Source organism: Caretta caretta, chromosome 6 (assembly GCF_965140235.1).
Source record: "Caretta caretta isolate rCarCar2 chromosome 6, rCarCar1.hap1, whole genome shotgun sequence".
Lineage (NCBI taxonomy): Eukaryota > Metazoa > Chordata > Testudines > Cheloniidae > Caretta > Caretta caretta.
In genome coordinates this window covers 126,851,144-126,876,219 of record NC_134211.1, presented here as the reverse complement: position 1 = coordinate 126,876,219, position 25,076 = coordinate 126,851,144, and the positions used below count along the sequence as shown (strand labels likewise).

At 38.8% G+C, this 25,076-nt stretch overlaps 1 protein-coding gene across 3 annotated transcripts; it reads right to left on the bottom strand.

Annotated features, from left to right (window-relative positions):
• Positions 1–328: 328 nt before the first annotated feature.
• Positions 329–24,236, bottom strand: POLE2 (DNA polymerase epsilon 2, accessory subunit). 3 transcript variants are annotated; one of them, XM_048855860.2, is made up of 19 exons: positions 23,911–24,229; positions 21,169–21,269; positions 20,434–20,509; positions 18,820–18,897; positions 17,563–17,656; positions 15,465–15,539; positions 14,151–14,234; positions 12,995–13,051; positions 12,503–12,551; positions 11,576–11,648; positions 10,078–10,250; positions 8,088–8,177; positions 7,812–7,866; positions 6,590–6,649; positions 6,415–6,492; positions 5,766–5,874; positions 2,765–2,941; positions 2,457–2,524; positions 329–863 (listed from the first exon to the last, which is right to left on the bottom strand). In XM_048855860.2, exons 1-19 carry the CDS (start codon positions 23,976–23,978, stop codon positions 845–847), a joined length of 1,584 nt encoding a protein of 527 aa, XP_048711817.1. In that variant the 5' UTR covers positions 23,979–24,229; the 3' UTR covers positions 329–844. The 3 variants fall into 3 exon arrangements, with proteins under 3 accessions (XP_048711817.1, XP_048711820.1, XP_074986130.1); XM_048855863.2 differs by lacking the exon at positions 23,911–24,229 and adding an exon at positions 21,829–21,865; XM_075130029.1 differs by lacking the exon at positions 2,765–2,941 and having other exon boundaries at positions 23,911–24,236.
• Positions 24,237–25,076: the final 840 nt, after the last annotated feature.

Here is a 25,076-nt window from a genome sequence, read left to right as displayed (position 1 = left end):
TGCCTCACACAAATAATTTTGTCTATCATGTGATTCAGTGTCTGTCCAAATGCCTCTAACACTTACATTTCAAAAATATTTTTAATTCTGTACAGACTCTATGGCATAAAATACTTCAGCGAGATATGTCACACTCGTTTTATGTCACACTCTTTAACAACGAAGCTCAAATCTTTTTGTGTATGCCAAAGGAAGCCTTTGATTTTCCCTCACTGGTATTTCACTTGATTTCATCAAACACTGTAATATAGCCTGAGCAAAACCAAGTTTTAGACTCAGACAAGGTGCAGGCTACTCTATGCTGGTTTCAAAGGAGACTAGGCAAATATTTAAGGTACATACTTATTTTTAAACTGTCAAAGCAAGTGTAGAATAAAACATACATATTTTACCGTAAAGGGGAAAAAAACTGCTCAAGAAAGAGGTCTTCTATATCTGTGTCTCAGAAGTAGATCCTGACTTTTAAAAAAAATAGACCAGCACAAGGTAAAAAACAAAATTCTCAGAAGAGGCACATAATTTTGAATATGTACTTAAAGTTTAAATATAAAATATATCCACTTTGAATATCTTTTAATTGCATCTCCACTTCTAGTTTTCGATCTTGCAGGTTAACTCAAACACACAGTATATTATGAATCCTTAATTATTCTAAGAAACTAACACTGACATTTTTTCCTGTAAAATTTATTTACAAAATTTACCAGTCTTTTGCATTGACATTTAAATATGAATAATCTAACACACAATAAAATAAATCCATAAGCATATGAAACAATCTCAAATTAGTTCTGCAATATGTTGGAACAGAATGTTTGACTTCTTCATGCAGTCTTTCAGAAATTCAGAGATCTTGAAGTTTGCTGAAAATATTAAAAACAGTATTTAATTTGTATAACATACATCATTGTTTCTGGAAACCAATTCACTTACCATTATGCTCTCTCATACCTGAAAGGTTTAATAAAGTCTGAAATATTTGAACAGATTTACTGCCTTTTAGTGGGGTATTTTCTATCTTCTGGTCAAAGTTGTGTGAACAATTCTATTATAGACTCCCTTATTTTATATCAGCCATTTAAAAAAAAAATCTAGACAGACTTATTAACTGAATCACAGAGTTCTATTTAATACAAGAAATACTTTTCACATTTCTCATAAGCTTCTATTGTAATGGATTCAAACTGAAGCAGATCTCATCACAACAGTAAACCTACTATACGAAGCTTTCTATTTCCAGTACATTTTGACTGGCCTTTTTTCCAATCGCTGTCCAGACCAGATGAAGTTTACAGGTGTAAAATACTGAAAATCTAAAACTAACCCACAATCACTTGTTGACTAGATCATGATCCCAAGCATGTCAGAGAAAATTGCACTGGGATTTAATTAGCTCCAGTTACAACAACAACAAAACTATATTAGAAACACATTGTTACAGCAAAACAGGACACTGCATGGAAGAAGAAGCAAATGTTTTCCAAGATCTAGGCACAATATAGCACCACCTCCACTGAGGGTGCCAGATATCCGTTTTTTGACCAGAAAGTCCAGTTGAAAGGGGACGTGTACAGTGTCTTGTCAGATGTACTGACTGGACACCAAAAGTCCAATTACTGGGGAGCGGTGTAGGTGGGAAGGAGCACCAGGTCATCAACCTGTGCCAGCCACTGCTCAACTGGGGCCAACTCCTACCTGCATCTCCTGGGCAGGCAGCCTCCCCGTCAGGGGCTGCAGTTCTCTTCCCAGTGCAGGAGCAGAGGGAGCCCAGCTGGGGGGCAGGACATGGGGGAAGAGGCAGGACTGGGGGAGGTTCCGGCACTTCTGCTGTAGGGTCCAGTTTTCAGAAATTAGAAAAGTTGGCAACCCTAACCTCCATAAGTTAATTACTTTCTTTCAGCATTGCAGTTGGGCTTGAGGTACTGAAAAGCATAAGGTACTCTTTTTTTTCCCTCTACTTACTGATTTTATTATTTTATCACCTAAATTTTTACTATAATTTGTAAATGTATTATTTTTATTGTAGGGATTCAGGACCCTGACTACACACATTTATGTATAAAGTAATAATAAAGTATAAGTCAAAAATTACGTGTTAGTTATTGGAACATTTGCATCCAGATACTGTTAAGATATTGTTGCATTTAATAAATAAATAAGCAAATACAAATTCATGGTAGTGGAAAATGGCCAGTTCCTGCCCTGAGGTTTGTGTACTTCACTCCCATTAGCTTCAATGGGAGCTGCATGTTTGTTTCTGAAGGCAAAATCTGAACTTTGCTTCATTGTCCTTAAGTACGCTATGTATGGGTACAAGTATGCTATGTTTAGGGTAACGAGAGATGATGATCTTTTGTCTATATCATTAAATATTCCTGTTCATTATGAGAAGAAAGCCAGCAGAAAGTGGTTATGTTAATCATTTGTTAATAACATCGGGTCCTGAAGCTATTTACCTGTCTTCTACTGTTTTGTTGGAGGGATAGAACACCTTGAAAGAAAATCCACTTCTTGGAAAAGAACCCTATAATGAAAAATATACCAAACTTGTGTCAGCAGCTTGTAGTGTTATTATGCAAAGAACAAAGTGTAACTGCTTTCTTTTTGTCTGTTAACCATACAGTAGTTTCCCTTCTATATTTGGCCTACTACGAATACTTAGAATAATTTAATTGAATAAATTCAATTTTAAAGATATTATACAATTCTCTGCTTATTGGTGATGTAGTGTCCTTATTTTGGTAAAGCATAAAGAAAATCTTACAGGATTTATGCAAACGCAGTCAGTATTAGTAACAGTGAAAGGATCATATTTATCTGCAGTGACAATCAGATCTGGCACGGGGTACACTCTCAAGGAGTAATCATATGCCCAAAATACAGGGCTGACATAAAGTGGAAGTGGAGTCAGATGTCCTTGTGATAAGATAGTCTTTACAAACTGCAAGACAAAAATAAAAGAAAATAATGAAATGTTCAATCAACCGAAATTCATGTTTGCCATAATTATTTACCAATTCTCCATCTTAAAAGCAACTCAGAGATGCTTATAGTTTTCATGTATTTCTCCTCTCTTGTTTTTTAATCAGTGACACTTGCAGAAAAGCACGTGTTTGTGAAAAGAGTATCTATTTCTGCTTATGTCTCACTAGAAGTCCTAATCCTGTCTGCACCACAACAACTAATTGTGAGGTCTCAGTTACAATCTCAAGAACAGTAAGATTAATGAACACATATATAGTCAAATCAGAATTATTCCACGGATCATACTGAGTTTGAAGGCCCACCAACCGCTGTTAATGGAAGCATTACATGCATATGACTCTATGGTTCCACTGATATTAATGAAGACCTGAATATGCCATAAAGTCAATATGAGGGCAAGGTTTTCCCCTCCCATTAAATTGCTTTAATGAGGCAGACTGAAAAGGAGGAGGGCACTATGGGTACAATGCAACACAGCTCTCAGAGGGAAAATGCTGTGGAGTCATGCAGAAAGCATCCTTGCGGACACATACAATAGGAGGGAGAAAGGTGTTTTTGTCATTAATATAGAAAGTAAAGATTTGTGGCATGCGTGCACGCACAAAATGAAGATTTGTAAATTTCTGTTCTTGACTGGGTAGCTCTTGACACTGAAAGGCTCCACTGTTGTGTGACGCAGTAAGGGAAGGAAACCTCAGAGACAAATAGGTGCCAAGCTGTACAAACCTTGGGTACCACAAACAAACAAAAGAGCAATATAAACTCAGCCACCATTCTGACCCCTGGAATATCAAGGCACAACAGGATATATTGTGCTAAACCTTTTATTAAGAAGTCAGAATTACTTGGCACAATGGCTATTACTGGCAACATACACACCCAGAACACTGGTTGCTAGAAAGTTCCAAACTTGTGCATTTAGATCAGGGGTAGGCAACCTATGGCACACGTGCTGATTTTCAGTGGCAGTCACAATGCCTGGGTCCTGGCCACCAGTCCCGGGGGCTCCGCTGCCAGCCGGGGTTCTGTCCGCTGGCCTCACTCAGCCTGCTGCTGGCCCTGGGTCACCTGGCCACCGGTCCCACGCTGCTGGCCTGGGACACCGGCCGCCAGCCCACTGCCAGCCGGGGTTCCATCTACCGGCCCCCTCATCCCGCTGCTGGGCCCAGGTCCCAGCCACCAGTCCGGGGGGCTCCGCTGCCAGCCTGGGGTTCCATCCGCCAGCCCCACTCAGCCCACTGCCAGCCCCAGGTCCCAGCCCCCGGTCTGGGGTACCGGCCCCCTGCCAGCCAAGGTTCCGGCCACCAGCCCCGCTCAGCCTGCTGCCAGCCACGGCCACCGGTCCGGGGGTCTCTGCTGCTGGCCTGCGGTCCTGGCTGCTGGCCCGGGGCTCTGCTGCCGCCCCCAGCTGTGGCCCTCTGGCCCCAGCCTGGGGCAGTAAGGGGTACAGACAGGGTCAAGAAGGGGCGCAGCGCAGCATGGCTCACATGGATTCTTATTATTGGCACACAAAACTTTAAATTAGAGTCAATAAATGAATACTCAGCACACCACTTCTGAAAGGTTGCCAACCCCTGATATAGATGCATGGGCCCCAGCAATGGAATCCAGAGAGATGAGGACTCAAAGAACTCTGAATGCTGCCAGTTTGTGTTAGATCTTCAGTTATTTTACTATAGAACTTACTTCTGAAGTAGTAACATATGCACTGAACTCTTTTTACAATACTGTCCTCAGTCATCAAACATTCTATTATGAGGTTTTGTTATAGTGAGGTAAGTGATACAGAACTATAAAACACTGTAAATCAAGGAGATCTTAACAAGAAATTTTGGGCACTGTAGCCAATTATTATTTTTAGTATTCATATATCATGCAATATGATAATCAATATGTTATACTATATGTTCATTGTATGTTAATTAGAGTTGATCTGTAGGATGATTAATCAGTATTTAGAGGAACCAAGTATTAGTTTAATGATTAAGACAAGCTGAAATGCAAGACCTGTAGGCCGAAGCCTGCAAGATTTTAGCTTAACTATTTTAGGCCTTGGAGACAAGAAATTATTGTGCAAGACAATGACCGAGAAATAACCCAAGAGATGATGGGAAAAAGAAGCATTAATTGGTAACATTGCAAAAAGTACAGCTAGGAAGATTAAAATTAAATCATAAAACTCTGAAACAACAAATAGTCTCTTAACATGTGCCCTAACCGCAGACAAAGGTGGTATGTCAATATTGACGAGAACCTACCCAGCCTTTAAAATTTGGGGTGCCTTGTGTTTCCAGGAGACACAAATCAATAAGAAAGAGAGGGCTGACACTTATGGACATGCACAGAATGTAGGTATAAACGGATTCAGAGTATAAAAGGGTTGTCCAGACCAGGGAAACTGGGCTTCCTACGGGAAACTCCAGCAGGAATCACTCTTATATTGATAGTCAATCCATGAGAGGACCATCAGATGGTATCGCCATCTAGGAGGATGTGAGTATGTCTGTAGGTATAACTAGTTCATTATACGTGTCCATAGAAATTGTATATGTTGTGACATTTACAGCTTTGTTGGTAACTTTAATAAAACTACTAAAAGATAGATGCTCTTGTAATTGTATGTGTTATTTGCCTATGGTTTCATGTGTTCCTATGAACTCTAAATCTAGAGCTAACAGAGGTGACTCTATTGAACTGGAGACTGTAGCCACAGAGCCAAACCCACTGAGGTATGATTAACATTAAATAGAATAAAAGGCTACATCGTACTCTTAACTTACGTGGTTAGGAATATCCAAGTTGGTGCTAGGAAAGCGGACGCAGTTTCTGCACATTTTATTTACTAAATCTTCACGAAAGATGATTATTTCTTGTGTGCAGTACTGAACCCTGAATAGAAAATACCGTATGAAATTTTTATTTTCCTGGCATTGGAATGAAGTAATAAATGTTATGAAAGCCTGGAAAAATATTTCAATGTCAATCTCTTCCCTATTGTTTATATCTACAAAAATTGAAGATAAATTGCAATTAAAACCACTCTCTCCAAATCCTGACATCACGCCTCCCTTCCTCTGAAATAGAAAAGTAAACATATTGGATCCGAGCTGTCTTTGTTTATATTTCTGCTACTGAACTTTTAGGTGAGGGAAGAATATAAGATAATTGCACACTATGTACAGATACTAATTTTAAAGGACACAAAAACTTATTTATTCCTCAATAAATAACAAGTAGAAGAGGTTACAAGGTAAAATGTACCTTTTACTGCTAATGTTTAAAACTAATTTCCCTCTAATATATTTACTGTAGCTATCACACATTTTAAGAATGTTACTTCTATACACAAACTGGTCACTCACTAAAACAATATGAAAATAGCAATAAGTGTTTTGCATTCTCTGGTTACTATAAAAGTCACACATTTACCTGCAAGGATTTGTAGTGAAAACTGAAAATGGCACCTGCTGTCTGAATTCACTAGTGATGTTGTCGGCTAGTGGTGGCCTACAACAAAGAGTAACATTGCAGAAGATTTGTATGCTCTTTAGCAATATTGTACTAGAAAGTTCTTAAAATTAGAAAAACTCTGTAGCAAACTTGCCTTGGCAAAATTGAACCAGGACCAGGATCTTCAGGGCCAGGAACAAACACAAATCGACTGCTATAAACAATTTAATGCATAACTTATGTTTAATATAATCATAATTCCAATTATCTAAATTTAAGTTACATATTATGAATCAAACTATAAAGATGCTTAAGTAATGTTACTGTATGGGTACCCATTCAGCTGACCAGCGCCAGTAATTTGAGAACGGTTATTACAAATTCAGAGCATCAGAAGATGGAGAGGATGAGCCTGGCTACCCCTGCCTTTCCCTCCGTACCCTCAAATCCATGTAGTAGTAGTATTTATTTGTATGACCATAGGAGCCTTCACAGACTAGGGCCCCATTGTGGTAGGTTCTGTACAAACACAAAACGAACCTGTGCTCAAAGAGCTTACATCAAAGTATAAGATGAGACAACAAATGAACAAACAGATAAGTGAGCACAAGGGAACAATAAGAATATGGGTCAGCATGATTGGCAATGGTATCAGCAAAGCAGTGGCCTAACCACTGTTACTTTTGCAGGCATCACAGCAAAGGAGAGTTTTAAACAGGGTTTTGTAGGGAGTATCAGCCCCACAGCCATGGAAGGAGGCTTTGAAAGATCCACAGAAACAGGAACAACGTAGTGCAGAGAGATCATTTACAGGAGCTCCCCTTCTACTAGTTAGCTCCTAAAATAATGGCTGTGGAAAGCTGTCTGGGGGAGAGGTGGAAAGGAAGTGCATCTGTATCAAGCCAATATTTCAGATGAAGCTTTCTGGGGCTTGCACAGCTTGACGGCCTGCTGTTGCTTCCAGCAGTGTAAAATCTTACATTTGAATTTATAAAATCCAACTTAGGCCCTGATCTTGCACTGGGCACCAGGCAGGCACAGAAGTTTACCCGAATAGCACTCTGGCAAGATCAGGGACTATAACTAGTATACATGAAAACAGTTCCAGAGCTGGAGAATTGGTCTAACCTTTGTTCAACGAACAGTTGCTCACATTACACAGCTATCACAGGCTGGATCCAAACCTTACACAACTCCAAAAACAACAACAATATGACCTTGTTTCAACCCTGTGGCATGGTACTGTGAACAGCTACACAATCATAGCTGACCCATAGTAATTAATGAAGTATTTAAAAGTCATTAGCACAACTATTCTGTTAACTTTTTCACATAACAAACATAACTTTACCATTATGTAGCATTTTGATACATACCTTTTATGAATGCTGGGGTATTCACATATTATGTCAGCAAGAGCCTTGAGGGAATCTGAAGTCAGAAAAAAATGCATTTAAAGATTTCTTATGACACTACCTGTCTGGACACTAAAATTATGTACTTCATGAACTATTCATACATTTTAGTATGTCTAAAATACTGTCTCTCCTAAAACATTAAAAATGTTATAGAAGTGAAAAAGTATATATTTTAATCAGTATTTGTTGCCCATTTAATGTACAATAAATATCTGACTACAAAGACTTTCATACCTTTTAGGGATTGAATTTGATTTTTTCCATATGGTGCAGATGAAAAATTTCCACAAAAGAAAAAGCAAGTTGGAGGCACAGAGGAGTAACCTGGGAAAGATACATGAATATTACACTCAGTATTACTTTGTACTTTAGGATTCTTCACTGATGAACAGCTCACCCATAACTATTTAGAGGGGAACAGGATTGAGATGCACCATCTCATTTACAGGGAATTCTCTGTTATCTGCAGCAATAACAACACAAGGTCTGCTCCAGCTCCAGACTTCAGTAGGAGCAGAGAAGGCCAATAGTTAGTATTTCCACACAAAAGCAATCAAATCACACCAGATTAATTAAAAATGAATACACTGCAATTTTAAAAATACCTACTTTCCCTTTACAATAGTAAAAAGGACAGATACCCTTACAGTATCTGTAAGATGTGTGTATACATGTTCCAAAGTTTGTGTGCGCAAACACACGCCTCTCTCTGCACTAAAAAGTAATTCCAACACACTGCAGCGTACTTACTTATTATTTCTTTAGATTGTTAATTAGAGATACCTCTCTAAACAGTCTAAGAGTCTCTGACAAATATTTTAAATACAACAAATCACAAAAAGAAACAGCAACCCGATAACACAAAATATTAGTAAGTAATAAGACAAATTTAAGTAACCAAAATAAACCAAATTCCCAATAAAAATTAACAAGAACAAGTTCTGAGGCTTTCATATATATCTCTGATTTACATCCCAATTTTTGAAATTATTCTATTCCAGGCTCAAGTTTTGTTCCACTGGCTTAAAATGCAATTGATAAATGAAGCATCTAACAAAAGGTTTTATGTAAAAAAAATTAAACTCCTAACCTATGTCTCTATTCTGATATTTCTCCCAAATATTACTATATTTTTTTAAAAAGCGTGCCATAAATAAAACTCTTATTTGACCTAATTTTTGAAATAGTAAATCTATTACATGCATCCTAGATAGTAGGATACTTAACTGATCAAGATCCCTTTATTACTTTATCATATGCAATCTTAGATCAGTTTAAGTCACTTCTTGTCAACCTTTGTCAAAATAATTAATTAGTTTCCATAACGTAATACTAGGATAGAGTTTGATAATTTGTCTCCCATTTTCCATAAATTAACAGTAATTTCCCACCTATGATTTTGTTTTTTCCACCTCCTCTGCTTTGGATAGAATGCAAATGATTGAATACATTTTGTTCCAAAGGTATTTTGGAACACCAAGAAGCAATTCATGGATCACTCAGACATTTGCTGTACAAGAGCTGTCAACATTACTAATGTAATATGTGAGGGGAAAAAGCAGTGCATATTTTAAAAATAAATCATAGCATGTTCTTACTGCTAAAACCAGCAAGAGCACAAGAGGGAGTATTAGATTCCAATAAAGTAAAGGATTTCTTAAAAAAAAAAAAAAAAAAGCCAAGGAAGAAACAAGGCAACCATTCTTGTCGTCATGTCACATCACATAACATAGCTACAATTCAAAACAATATTGTTACTAAATGAAATATAGAGAGGTATCTGAGCTTACAACTTTTTGCAAAAACACAATGCAAATCGATTTTAAAAACTGTTAGAGAGGGGTCCAAATTAGAAAAATAATACAAGCCATGAATCAACGCTGCAACCACTTGAAGATTGACTTTTCATCAGAACTGGGCATAGGTTTGGCAGGGTTCTAAACATAATAAGATGTGCCCCACTCCGCCCCAACTCCTTCTCTAAATGTAAGGTTATTCAGTCATGTGTTCATGCCGACATTGGCATGTGGCTAGTGACTATTATGCTGCTGCCCCAGCTTTTCTCAGCATCTGCTTAACAGTGACAGATTAGTTGTCATATCACAACTTGAGGAAAACTCCTTTTTTGGCAAAAGAACCTATTTTAAGTCATAAACCCAACCAAACTGCTTAAACATTCTTCAACATAAGGATCAGCTAAAAAGGCAAATAACACTGCACCTACCTGAAAACATAGTGTGAAGCTTTTCTAACACTTCCACTTGGTCCAGCCAAACATCAGAAACAAAAACAAACATGGCATCTTCATTTTCATCCTCCAGTTGTTTCAGTTTTGCAGAAGCTTTTACTGAAGTTGAAGAAGGCCCTCCAAAAAAATTTATGTTCCCATAATATGCCCTACAAAATTAAAAACAATATTTTGTCATTCTTCAGGTTTTTATTTCTTTTAACATGTTTACTGCTGTAGTACTTAAGGGCCACTCAAGAGTGGGATCCCACTGTGCTAGGCATTGTACAGAGTAGTAGATGGTCCCTGCCCTTAAGAGCTTACAATCTAAATATACCAGGCAGACGCAGGATGGGAAAGGGGTAGAACACACAAGCAGAGTGAACAATGTGGTAGCAGCAAACAGCATCTTAGTTCCACAATTTAATTTAATTAATTTATTTATTTTGGGTGAGTTTACCATAGGAGTGGATCAGCTAAATGGAAAGAAAAGGGCAGGGGAGAAGAGGATAATGGGCAGATGTGGAGTGAAGGTGAGGTGAAGAGACAGTGAAGGAGGAGTCAGGGGAATGGAAGGGTCAGAGCAAACAAGTTAATCAGTACAAGGCAGAGAAAGTACAGTCAAACTGTAGAAAGTACTTTGAATGTCCAGAGATCTAAAAGGTCCCTGCTTTGGCTTCTTCCACCCCTGCCAGCTCGAATCTCTAGCTTGCTCCTCTCTGCATTCCACACTGGGGACACCACCTGGGGCCTAACGCCCTGCACAGTTCTGGATTCAGAAGGCTGCTGGGGGAAAGGGTGGGCCCAGCTGTTTGCCATTTTATCCCTTACTTCCCCCTCCACTCCCTCCTACTGTGCAGCAGTCCCTAGTTTGGCTGCTTCTGCCTCTACTTGTTGGAGTTTCTGCCTGGAGTCTCTGGTTAACCCCTTTTTCTTCCCAATCATTTCTGGCTTCTGGCTATGACCCATTTTCCCGATTAATATGAACTTTTATTATGAAAATTTTTTGCTAACTGAAAATTAGACAAGATGACATTCAGTATCTATATGGGGGATGGGGGGGTCGAAGAGGGGTGAAGACAGAAAAAGCAGTCATCCAGACATTAAGCATGGGCTTTGACTTGCTAAACTTCAACACGTTCTCACTGGTGTCTTGGTCCTGGGTTCTCTTTCACATTCATCCTCGCAGCAATCCTTGCATCCCATTTCCTCATTCCCATGCAGTAGTTTCCCTATCTCCATCTAACAACGGCTTATATTATCATCAATATTAATGCACAAAAGGCCCAATCCAAAGCCCGTTAACCACTGGGACACTTTCCACTGACACAGTGGGGTTTCCATCAGGCTCAAGCAGATCAGCAAGATATAAAAGTCAATGCAACGTTTTTAAGAAAGGAAAGCACATCGTTGATGTTCTACAAATAACAAACAATAGTAGTACTTTGAATGGTGTAACAAAATATGAGAAGACAGAATTAAGTCATTTTTATACCTAGTGGTAGCAGAAGGCTCAGTGGGTGGAAATCCAAAAGCATTCACGTGGAATACTTGATCCTCATACCAGCCTAGGAAATTTAATCCCCACCCCACAGAAATACATTTTAGTAAATTGAACATATCTTTAACGCTGTATTTTATACTAACATTGTTCCAATTTTATAAAAAGCAAAAGCGGAAAAATATGAAAATGACACTACTTCCATCCTTTCTTATTTATTTTTCATTTAGTTAATTATGAAATCTTTAAAACATTATGTATTACCATAAAACAAGAAATTGTTCATATTATGTAGATTATATTATATTATGCATGTTGGAATTATTTATATATTATAAAATAAAGTGCTAACAATAAGAAAAATTGTCCACCTGAACTTATGCCAACATAGACACTAAAAGCCCCAATTCTGCACTTAGACACATGTACTCAAATTTACTACTGTGTGTAGTCCCATCATAGTGTTTGCAGGGTTAGCGCCTTACTAACAAGATAAAACATTTCGCAATCTGAAAATAATGTATTTGCCTCATTAAATTATTTTCTAGTCCCACACCGATGTTGCCACTGTTTCCTCTCCCTAGTTTAATTATATTTTTCTTCATGCACATTCTGTCCACACAAACTGAACACCCAATCTTGAGAGGTGCTAAGCACTGTTGGGTCCCACTGATTTCACTGGAAAAAGAGTACTCAGAACCTCTCAGGGATGAAACCCATAAGACAGCGATTGGCTGTGAAAGATCCAAGCTCAGGGGCAAGAGTTTCAATCACACACTCAGTTCACAGACAAACCTCAGTAGCATAAATACTGACTTAAATCATTTGCTTCTTTATCCACCTCAAGAGGGTATATTGTTACAATAATGGTCCGAAGAGAAAGGATAACATTTTAAAAGTTAGCAAAAAATTTTGTTTTACCTTCTGCCAAAACAAAGCATGATTCAGTATATAGGCCACTGTGGAACTGGTGCAAAGCTGTTAAGGACAATGTTCTTGTTAGATGGGGATACTGAAAGAAATTCCTTTAAAATCTATTTTACAGGTGGTGTAGTAAGGCTGGTTGGTGGCAGTGTAAATGCATTACACGCTGAGTGAGAGTAAGGTGATCAACCTGGTAGTTGGCTGGATGGATAGCATGTTGAACAGGAACATCCCCCAACTCCAGACAGGTTTCCAAGAGGCAGAATACAAACCCCACTGCAACAAGCCTATCTCCATTACAACAAGCCCTTTTTGTGTCTTTGAGCTGAGGCAAACTCAGTTATTAGCATGGAAAAAAGTGGAGATCTGCAGTTGTCTATGTGTACTTTTAAAATGTAATCGTTCGCCTTTTTAAAGTGTGAAATGATGCAGTTCTACAGTAATTTTTCTGAAAACCTCTTAAATCCTTAAGATTCTCAAAAAGGATATTGCTTTACTAAGGTCTAGCTGAACAACTCCTGTAGGATCTTCCAAGAAAAATTTCCCCTAAAAGTTAAAAAAAAAAAAAAAAAAAAAAAAAAATCAAAAGCATATCAAAACAATGTATACCTCTAGATCAACAGAGATTGTGCTATCACACTCCAGAGAGAAGCAATACAGAGCCCACACTATGATCAGGGACCCTTTTGACCCCCAAATCAGAGCTGACAACAGGGTAAAAGCATCTCCATTTCCCATCTCCAGCAAGCACTGCATGTGGCTGCATACTGGGGAAGACATTATGGGAAAATGGGTTAACCCTTGTTCCTATATTGTTAGTACCTACTTATCCTTAGAAACTGGTTCAGAGAATTCATGACTCCAGTGGCGATCACCCTTTGCTGGATTTTTGGACAACGGAGATGTCACACAAACTCCCAAACCATTCTTACAGAACGGATTACTCAGGCACCAAAAGGACCTATTGCTGGCTTCTTCATAACAAAAACAATTTTGATTTTCATTGTGCTGGTCCATGCCAAACAAACCAATTTCTAAAACCAACCTCAACCTAACCACCTCTGATTTTAGCTAACAACTTACATCAGTGATAGAACCAGATCATCATTAGGCACACTGCATATTTTTGGCTTCAATCTTAATTTTTAACAAGTGTCAGGGCATATAAAGGGAAAGCATTTGATACACTTATTAAAGAAAAATCATGTCAGATGTTTAAATTTTACAATTTCATCCTTTAACTGCAGAAGTTGTTTTGATTTTTATATCCTTCTTTATTGCAAGAGGTATATAAAAATGCACTGGCAAGTTCAGACATAACATTTCAGGATTTCAGTGATTGAAGTTGGAACTCTCTAGAAACTGTCTAACAGTCCAGATTTACAGGAAGTTGAAGTTCTACAAAATTCTGTCCTTTGAAGAGAAAAATGCAGATCCCTTATGTATAAGTTATTGACTGTTCCTAAGAAAGTGTTCCGTATAAAAGACTGTTCCTGCAACATTTAAGTCAATGGGGGTTTTGCCATTGACTTAAATAGATGGAGGATCAGACCATAACTGAGATATTTAAGCCATATAATTTTTAAAAATATTGTATTGCTGAAAGCATGACAACTAAAAGACCCCACAATAAAATGTATCCTACCTCTTTTAGCTGTGTTATCATCCCAAGAACAATCACTTCCCCAACTTTAGCTGTATTGCCCAACAGTGTTTCTATTGTTTTAAGCTGGAATCAAAGAGTGAACTAGGTGAGATTTAAATTACACCTTCTATAAATCTGTTCTTAAGTAAGCAAGTTAAGTACCGCACAGTACATGATATAGTTTATATACATAAATTAGTTACAATATGATTCAGTTTTACTGGAAACTTGAGGATATATTTATGTGTCATATGCACCTGTGTATAGGGGGAAAAAGTTGATAATAATGGCTACTAGCTTAAAATTGTTCAGTGGGGGAAACAAAAATGGCAAAAATATGATAAGTTTAATTTACAAATGGATTAAAATTAAACATACGGGCCAAATCTTGGCCCTGGAATACATTTTGTCAATGATAGTAACATACATTTATCAGCAGAACAGAATTTGAACCACAGAGCTAGCCCACAAGTCATTTGGTAACATCAGTCGCTTTTAAACTAAGAGGAATGGTTAGAAGGACTCAAGACAACAGCTGGGTCTCCAGAGTTCTGGAAATGTGATGCAGCTGATACCAAAAGTCCTGTGCAAGGAAGGTGCAGTCTATATCACTACCAAGAAACCATATTTTATTGGGTCACAGATTGGCATTATACTCTAATCAGAAGAAGCAACCTTCTTAGTGTCAGCATATGCATTATGCACGCTCCTAGTGACAGGGGGGAGACATAGCAGTCAAGAAAGTAATATGCTAGTATAGAATTAAGAGGGATTTATTCCAACTCAATTTAGATCTATTTATTTTGCTCTTTCAAAGCCCTTGCAGTGCTTTGGATATGGAAATAAAGGAAGGGTCAGGACAGTGGATAACTGAAAGGCTACCATTTGGTACCTGAAGCTCCCAACTCACAGCACAAATAAGGATACAGAAAAAGAGAGAGCTTATTAGCAGTAGGCTGATGACTTTATTAGCTCTAAATTTGTGAATTTAGTGCTTATGAAAGTGAGGGATGGGGAAAATATCTCAAGCTTAATGGAGTCAGTGTGGGAGGGTTCTCTGCCAATGCACCTCAGCCAGACCTCTTCTCTTCCAGTTAAAAGCTGTTTTTGAGCAGCCCGCTAATTATGCTGAATTGTGCCAGATACAAGGATTTTGTGATGTAGAAAGAGACTAAGACAATAGCAAATATCTCATGTTCACTGGTTACGAAAGTCAGGATTAACACTTGGGTATCAAGTAGGGAAATATTAATTAACTAAACCACACTGAGCATACACTTCTCCCCCACCCCAAGAAAATACCAATATTTTTACCTGGAATTTACTCCTGCTGTCATCAGGATGAGCACCAATCGCTGAAGGAGTAAACAACTCATGCCTATGAGTCCTCTAGAAAAATCGAGATTAATGTGATCTGGTTAAAAATGATCACCACCACCACCACCACAAAAAAAGAAAAGACGACTCACTACATACACACTATATGAAATGCTATTTTAAAATTCTCTTATTCAGTTTCAGCCAACATCTTTTGATTTGGAAACCACAATATTTTTAACAAGAATTTACGTCCAAATAATAAACCATAAATACCACCTGGCAATAAAACAGAAGTTTAAGAGGTAACTTTTTAAAGCCATGAAAGAGGTCTTGTTATATATTATTTATAACAACATTGGTGTCTAGGCAGGGAAGAGGTCTCAGTGAGGGACCCATTGTACAAAGTGCTGTATACAAACATGTAGCGAAGAGGCAGTCCCTGCCCTAAAGATCTTACAATCTAAAAAGTTAAGCTCCTGCATTAATCTTTGAACGACAGTGCCTACGTTTACCAGGCAATATTTTAAAAGTGAATGGCGAAGAGAATGAAGAAAAGTTTTCAGCTTTACAATGGTTTTGTTTCTTTTAATGACTTTTATGCACCCACTAACATGGCACTTGAACACCTGACTCAAAAATAAATGCAACAACAAATAAAACTGAACCCCAATCAGCAACTCAAACTGCTCCAACCCCATACCATCCCAGCATAGCACAAGCAATAACCCAACAAGATCCACAGGCTAATAAATCCCTGACCAAAACAAAATGTGACTGGCACCTCTATTTTAAAATTAAAATAAAACAGCCTTCTGGAAAACCAAAAAGAGTGAGTTCCATAGCCAAAGCCCCCTCTATTGAAAATGCCCTGCTTCCAGCAATCAGGAATGCACATCTCAAACTCTCAGAAGAAGTGCCTCAGTTTATTACAGATACCATGATATTGCATAGGAAAAGAGGAGGCATCTATGGTAATCAGATTCCACATGACCTGGAACTTCACAGATCAGAACCAACACCTTGAATTGCACCTAGTACACTTCATGGAACCCAGGGATCATGTGCTCACACCAACAAATTCTACTAATCAGACAGATGGCTGCATCTGCACCAACTAAAGCTTCCAAGTGGTCTTCTAGGGTAGCTCCCAATAGAGCACATAACACAAATCTAACCAGGCAATGACAAAAGTATGGATGGCTGTGAGGAGATTCTCCATCCAAAGGAAGAAAGCCGGAGCCTGGAATAGTACATTTTCTAAATGAAAAGATGACTAAATAAAATATCTTAGCAAACAAGGTGCCTCAAATATTAAAGAAAGTATGGGTTTTTTGGTCTTTCAACTTGCCAGAGTCCCAGCCCACACTATAGTAATGACACTACACTTAGTGAAGCACGGAGCCAGCCTACGTGAGAATTAAAGAGTCACACACATTCCTCCCTCACAAACATACATTTTTTTAAAAAATGAACATTTAGTTCTTTTAAATTTTTAATGGTTTCTATTAAAAAAAAAGTCAGAGAAAAGTTTGGTGCATGCTACTCATTTGCAAAGTTTTTATTGTACCCACAAGGTACATAGTAAGACTATTAATAGAAAAGCCTTTCCAAACCTGTGCAATATACATCAATTAAGAAATAAATTCCATCTCCACTTCCCTCCCTAATCCCTCCTCCCGCAACATCTCCAAACTCTAGCAGTTTCCATTATGCATGTGATGTTGCCAGTGCGGCACTGCCTGCAGCATCACTTGAAGCAGTAGCTGGTAGTCCACAGTTTCAGTGGACCTTAAATTTTAAGGCTAAAATAGAATCTGTTTGGTGCATTCAGCATATAGTTCAAAAGTTGGTGTGTGATTCTTAATGTTATTCACAGATCACCTTTCAAACATGATAACAGATACATCAGAATCCATAATGCCATATAATTTCAAAGGATAGTCAATTCAATCTGTAACATATCCTGATTTTATAAGTTTACAACTGTGGCTCACACTAGCTGCTCAACTATAAATGCCTTACTATACATATATGTCTCTCTCAGAACATGAGATGATAGCATTAAACAAACCAAAACCTTTCTTTCACTCACCTGCTGCAAGATGGTGTAGCGTTCACGAAACAACTCTGCTTTATCCCTGGCAGTTCCAAATAAATTTGGTGCAGGATGGTTGGTCATTGATAGACTGGAAGAAAGTTAGTCATGATTTATTTATTTGTTTATTTTTAGAAAACAAAGACCCAATGATACTTTAATCTAAATCTCTATATAAGTAGGAAGCTACAAAGTCTTCAACGCCATTGCGTATTTTATTTGGTCAGTGAAGGAGTTTTCTGCTAGGAATCCCATGTATTTATGTATACGGAAGATTACATTCATTTTGTCCCCTTTAACACCAGAGGAGTTTGTCACATCTTTGTCACATCTTTCCAGCTGAGCAGCACTGGACACAACTCTGTTTCTTAAATGAATAAAGATATTATCCTTGTTCTGGCTTAGCAGCATATCTTCACAGAACTCCCAGCTCCTGCCAACCTTGGAAGCTATAGAGTGGGATTCAGAATGAAAAATCTACAGCAACCTTGCAGGATGCTTTAGATAGGCCAGCAGAATCATGAACAAAAGTTAAGAAAGGATTCTACTCTAAAGGAAAATAGGTGTAAATTCCTTCACACATAGATTACTGTGTGCTGCAACATAAGCAACTTGTCTATAGCGTTTACTACAAAATCAGACAAATAGGAAAAAAAACACACACACTTTGTGAGGCATGAATGCCATCTCATCGAAAGGGATGGATCAAGTGCTATATGGACTTTTTCTGTCCCTCATCAAATACCATATAACAAAATGTTCAAACCAAAGAACTGATAGACAAATACATACAACTTAGGGCCACTATCATCACCAGCAGTACTGCATATATTGTACCAATCATCACAGGACAAAGATTACCTATTCTCACTCCATGCTACTGAAAGAGAAAGTCTTGACCCATGGCCCAGATGTAAATATATTTACCTGTCATTATTTACCATGACCTTAAAACAGAGTAACCTAATGAGTTCAACTAATTTTGTATAGAAGTTGTAAACCCCATTTAACAAAAAAAAACCAACCCCCTCTCTCTCAAAAACAGTTTGTTATAATCAGTTTCCTAAAGGCAGTGTGCCCACAACATACTCACTCTTGAATCACATATCATCCATCTTGAGACCAGCACACAATCCAAGAATGAAAGTTCGTAGATAGCAAATTTTAACCATACAATAATAAAGGCTTTGATACATGGACAATTAGTAATGTCATAAAAATAGCAGCTGAGACTTAAGAAATGGGAAGACTTACGGTAGAAACTTCTTCCTTTCTGAATTATAAACATAACGTGGAACATCAAAGGCCCCGATAATATTGAAAATGTGTTCTCTGAAACCACAATAGATTTAAAGCTTTATTTGAGAAAAGAACTATTTCAAGGAAACAGCTAACTTCAGTGCTCCACAGAAACCTCGTTTTGAGTAAAAGAATGTCAACACACCCCTTTTGTTAACTCTTTCATTCTTTTCCCTTCCAGTTCCCTCCCCGCACCTCTGACCGTTGTATCTGCATCTCATTTACGGAAAGTATTGTTTTTTAATTCTGTATGGAAATTAAAGAGAAAATAAATTATGTGCTCCTCTTTCTTTCTTTAACAAAAATTGCCAAATTTTTAAACAGAATTTGTCAAGATTATTTATTAATATGCACTGGTACCTAGTTTGAAATAAAATAGCTTTGGTACGGGTCAAGATAATTTTTAAAAAGTGGCTACTACGTATGCATGCTCCTTTTCATACCATTTCATGGAAGGGTTGTATGCCACTGAATTTATTGTTGATTCCCTTCCAACAATTAATCTAAGTTTTAATCCTTTTATTATAATTGTAACAGCTTCAGAGTTGATAAAAATTACAGCATTGATTTGTAATGTCAGGACGTATTGAAGCTTACAGGTAGAAAACATCCATCATTGCCTAAGGGAGAAAATGCCTTCGTTATGGAACAACATGGCTCTCTGACGGATGCTTTGTCTTTGAGTTTATCACAACAGAATTCAAGAGATACAGGAAGGGAGACTCTTTGGTCCACAGAGCTCTATTGACTTCAGAGGTACTCTGCACTAGGATCTACCCACACAGATTTCTCTTCAGGATTGAGACCTAAATATGTGAGAGCAACTATGTGAAAAAACTACTTATGTTGTTACAGTTCTAACAAACTGGCAAAAAAGAAAGTATTCCAAGTCAGGTGGGGATATAACCTCATACCTGGGAACTATAGGGTTGCACCACCTTATTGACTTTCTTAATCATTTATCTGCTTTAGTCAGTTTGTATTATAATCCCAATAAACACAATTTTAAATACATCCTTTCATATTATCTATGTGTGTGTGTATATCACACACACATAATACCCTCAGCAGCCCCAACAATGGGTCAGTTTTCAAAATTCAGTAACAGTTTAGTAAAAGCAAAGAGTAGAAAAGAGCATCATGAAATGTTTCAAGAACAAAAGATATCTTAGAAATGCAGAAGAATAATAAGATATTGATGAGTAATAATGGAAAAGAGAAAGTCCAACTGAAAATGCACAAAAATAAAGTTCATTCTCAAAAATATTTATTTCTATTTTTTTGGCTGATATTCAGTATATAATATGTGTAACACAAAGCCATAGCATTTTAATTTAAGAATGTTAGAACCATATCACAATCCCTACAGGTCTATACTTGTGAAGCAAATTTCCTAAGAAAGAAGATTACTCAGTTTTAAATTAAATATCAGGAGACAAAAAACACAGAGCAATTACTGTATGATTAGCATTGCAGAAAACATCGGACATTTACTCCCTAAGAAGAAATCAGTGAATGCACACTATCTAGCCATAAATTTCAAATAAAAATAAATTTGTATCACCATACATAGTTTCATCTAATGACTGGCTACATTCCTGGACTGCGGCTTCCACTGTGGCTCGTTCAATCATATTAGATGACACTGAAAAGAACGTTTCATAAGATTAAAACTATAGCCTATGGAAAATGACAAGTATTAAATTAAATATGTTTCAAATATTTTACAAAAATGATTCAATATCCTCCTTCAAAGTGTCTCTTAAATATTCTTTACAAATCATTATATTTTCAGCAAATGACATATGGTACCCTAAATTTTCTATGGCAAATTTCTAAAGGCAGTTCATTAAATATATTTGCCAGAAAACGACATCTCTACACAAATCTTCGTACTGTATCTGTAGTTAACTCAGAATTTAGAACAAGAGTATTATAGTTAATCCCTGTAAGCCTGCCAAAATAGCCTACAGAAGCTTCATATACTGCAGGTTCATTGTTCCAGAAGCTTTTAATTCAGGTTCACATTATTATTCAAATAGGTTAACACAGTCTGGACAGTCAGGAGAAGCAGGGCTGCCAGACTTCTGAAGTGGCAAAATTACACTGGTTTTTGATGAAGTGATAAACCTTAATATTTAGCAAAACAGGAAGTCAACAGTAAATATATGTAACATGCATCTATGTTCAAACAGCTTCACTAGAACGAACACCTTAGTGAGCTGTCAGTAGGTTTTTCTTTTTACAGATAACATTATAAAGGCAGGATTAATTTAGAAGGTTTACAAAAAAAATGTTACTTACAAGGCTGTTTTTCAACAGCATCAATGATGTTTTCTATTACATCTTCAAGCTCTAATTCATTGACAGACTGAAGAGCTTCAGTAAGATATTTATTAGCTTCACTAATTGGAATGAAAAAATAAGTTAGCCAAGATAAGAAATTAATATTCAATAAATAAAATATACGCTTTATGTCCACTATTATAATATTGACACGTGCACACACAACTGCTGTAAGGCTTGTGGTTATTAGCGAGAAGGAGCATAGAAATAATTATCCTGATCCCATTTAAATCAAATATGCTCGGAAATTAAAAAGTCCCAAGAATAGAATAATTAAGTATAAAGCAGCAGGCCTTGGTGATCTCAACAGATCCTCCAGGCAGGATGTTCACTGTACAATCCAATGTCCTACCTTACTATGTGGGTTTTTAAGGAGAAGGCAAGACAAAGTTTGATCTATTCTAGAGACCTCATCATCTTGGGGAGACTCTTATTATCTTGACACAGTGAAGTATGATGCTCTGAATACTATCCATGGAAACATTAAAAATAAAATGGAGAGAAGATAGACATATAAAAGGGAAGGGAATGAAGGAAGAAAGGAGAGAAAACACAGGGAAAAATATTCCTTCCACTTGGACCAGAAACTCAAATTATTATATTCAAAATACCACCTACTCGCTCCCACAGTTCTGGAGTTCCCACTCATCTGAAGGAAGCACTGAAAAGGAAGAATAGAAGCTCTCTTCTTACAAAAAAAATGTGACAGAGTAGTTTGAAGATGTGTATCTATAGACAGGGCTGTCAGATGACTTACACTGCCAGTATACCTACTATTTTGCAATAGAAAGGGGGAAAAAATCAATTTAAGAGATTATTTTTAACAGCTATACAAAATTCCACTTAAAATAATTTTTTTCATCTATAGTGCTTCCCTAAAACTCAAAGTAAAGGCCAGTATTTAAAGAAAAGCAATTCTGTGATAAATGTCATCTAACTGTTGATCAAAAATGACATTTTGGTCAACAGTCTGAACTTCAAAATATTTCACATTTAACCCCTGGGTACCAGGAGTTCTAAACTTAGAATCCTCAGAGATTTCAGTAATGTAGGACTGTAGGACACTGTCCAAAATAATTGTTTTTAAAAATTAAAAAAAAAAAATAATGCCCTGCATAATTGAACCCCCTGTTCAAGCCAAAAGAAAAAGAGAATCACTATTGTATTAAGTTCTCTAGAGGAAAAAATATGAGCAACAGAATCATATTATCAGTGAATAATGGAGAACTGAAATGAGGATATTAGTGGTTGGGGGCAAGCCTCCTGTTAGGCTTTGTCTACACTGGAACCTGAACGTCAAAACTATTGTAGTTCAGGGCGTTGAAAAAAAAACACACACACCCCGAACGACAAAAGTTTGCTGACGAAAAGCGCAGATGTGAACAGTGCTTTGTCAGCGGGAGAGCTCTCCTGCCAAAAAAGCTACTGCCGCTCGTTGGGGGTGGAAGTTTTTTTTGTCAGTGGGAGAGCTCTGTCCTGCCAACAGACAGCAGCTACACTGCACGCCTTTTAGCAGCACAGCTGTGTTGCTAAAAGGTGCATAGTGTAGACATAATCTTAGATTCTTTCTAGACTAACCCTAGGCCTGCCGTCAAATCAGGCTGCCAATGGTGTTGAGATGCACAGAATGCTCTACAAAGCCATGTTAATTTCCATGAGGAACCTACTTGAAAATAAACTCATTTCCTTTGCAATCATAGGCCCCAATTCTGAAAAAACTTAGGTACGTGATTGACTTTATGCACTTTGACTACTCATAGTGCGCAAACTAAGCATGTGCCTAAATATCTGTAGGGCCTAATTATTTGAGATTTAAACCATAGTAGTTAATATGTTTTATACTCACGTAAAGGGAGATCATAGGTCATAAATTTCATACACAAAGTTTATGATGAACTCTAATCTGTAACAAGAACCTACTCCTATTCTCAAGGCTTTTATTTAGTAAGTCTGCCAGCTGGGTACTCTATTATTTCTGTTAAAATACTTCTAAGTGCAAGAGAAATAAAAGCCTGCCAGCTGGGTTGCAGGAACAGAAGTGACACCAGATATTATAAAGCTCCGACACCCAAAGCGTGTCTGGGGAGTGATAGCTGGACTTACTTTCTGAAGACAGTATTTAAAATGACAAAGGATTCCTTCAACCACTAGCAGGAAGAGTTTTAATTCTGTTCTAGTAAAACACTAAGAGAGGGGATTAAGGCCCAGATCCTCACAGGTATTTAGGCTCCGGACTTCCACAGATTTCATACCAAGTATTCTCATTACTGGGCAGAAGAGACATTGCACATTAACCTGCCTGATTGCTGCTGTCTCTCGCCTGGAGGGAAGGATTTCCCACCTCCCCAGACTCTTATACGGGCCCGTTCTCGCGGACTCGGAGCACCACTCAGGAGTATGTTTTGAGTATCAGTGTCTCCCACTGGTGATGGAGGACGGTGGGTCACTCGCGGGAGGGCCAGGGTCGGGAGGAGGAATAGAATGGCAGCGGCTTCCCCCCTCCGCCGCCGCCTTGGGACGGGACGGGAGCGGGGCGGAGTGGCACTTGTCAGCCGCTCCCCCGGGCAGGGGAAAGGGGCGCTGTATGTCCCCGCCTCTCTGCCCGGGTTCGTGTGACATTGCCACTCTCCCCGCCCGCTCTGCGCCACCCCGGGCCCGGCTGCGGGCGGAGAGCAGGCCCCGAGCCAGCCGGCTACTCACGCTCGGAGCAGCAACCCGTGCATCTTGAAGGCAGAGCCTACTTTGCTCCTCAGCTTCTCGGCAGCCATCTTGAACCGTTGGCGCCACCGGCCGCCGGCCCCGCCTCTAGGGGCTGTCCCGGGCCTGTCCCCGGCCAACGGGGCGGGGCGGCGGGCGCAAGGGCGCGCGTCCTCTTCGGCGAGCGGCTCTCAAGCTTTGCTCCAAGCTCACCTCAGCTGGGGCCGGCGGCGGGCGTTGGTTAGCTCGGGTGGAGCGGGCAGGGCAGCGCTTGTAGGGGGGGTCATGCGGGAGAGCTGTCTCACAATCGCCTCCATTCCCAGTAGCAGCGGCAGACCCAGGCCTTGGTCCTATTCTGGGAGGGGGGGACTCCTACACATCATCTGTGACACTGAGCCGTGGGAGTGGGGGAAGCATGAAGTTGCTGGGGCATCCCCAGATGTCCTCTAAAGTTTCCAAGGGGTTTAAAGAAAAGGAGGACTTGTGGCACCTTAGAGACGAACAAACTGGTTAGTCTCTAGGGTGCCACAAGTCCTCCTTTTCTTTCTGCGAATACAGACTAACAGAGCTGCTACTGTGAAACCTGACATTATGCAAGTCAAGGGGTTTAAATGATTCTTTCCAGATCTTGTGCCCCACAGGCTTTTACTGTTCCGCGGGGTCTGTCTACATTCCATAATGGTATTTGCAAGGTTATAAACGTTGGCGTTTAAACCAGTCTCTAATAAGGAGTAGGCTAAAACTATAACGGGCAGGGATTATCCCATATCTGCCCACTGTGGGGTTTCTTGCACCTTTCTCTGAAAGCATTTGATGTTGGCCACCCTCAGAGGCAGGACAATAATGGATGAGATTGATTAGGGGTCTGACCCAATACAGTACAACAGTTCCTATTGTGTTTGACCCACGCTGGATGACATAAGGTCACTGACCACAGTTTAACAGTCAGCACAGACTAGGTCAGCATCATCTTAAATGGGCCATTCACTAACATGTTGAAGCGCAGTAACATTTTGTAATATAGACAGACCCCTGGTGCACATGCCCCGCGACCCCATGTGATCACTTGTTCAATTTCAAAGCCAGCGGGCCTGGGTGTTGGGTGCCCGAGGTCCTGCTGCCCCGGGATGGGGGCGATAATGCCCCCCACGAAAGAGGGGCCCCTCATC

What these genes read in the sequence shown, in the direction of transcription:
- POLE2 (XM_048855860.2), bottom strand. Translation starts at nt 23,978, where the DNA reads ATGGCTGCCGAGAAGCTGAGGAGCAAAGTAGGCTCTGCCTTCAAGATG. An exon ending in TCAAATTCAATCCCTAAAAG is followed by an intron (nt 7,867 to 8,087) that starts GTATGAAAGTCT and finishes TTCTGACTTCAG; the next exon opens with ATTCCCTCAAGGCTCTTGCT. An exon ending in TTCACTACAAATCCTTGCAG is followed by an intron (nt 5,875 to 6,414) that starts GTAAATGTGTGA and finishes TTTTCTATTCAG; the next exon opens with GGTTCAGTACTGCACACAAG.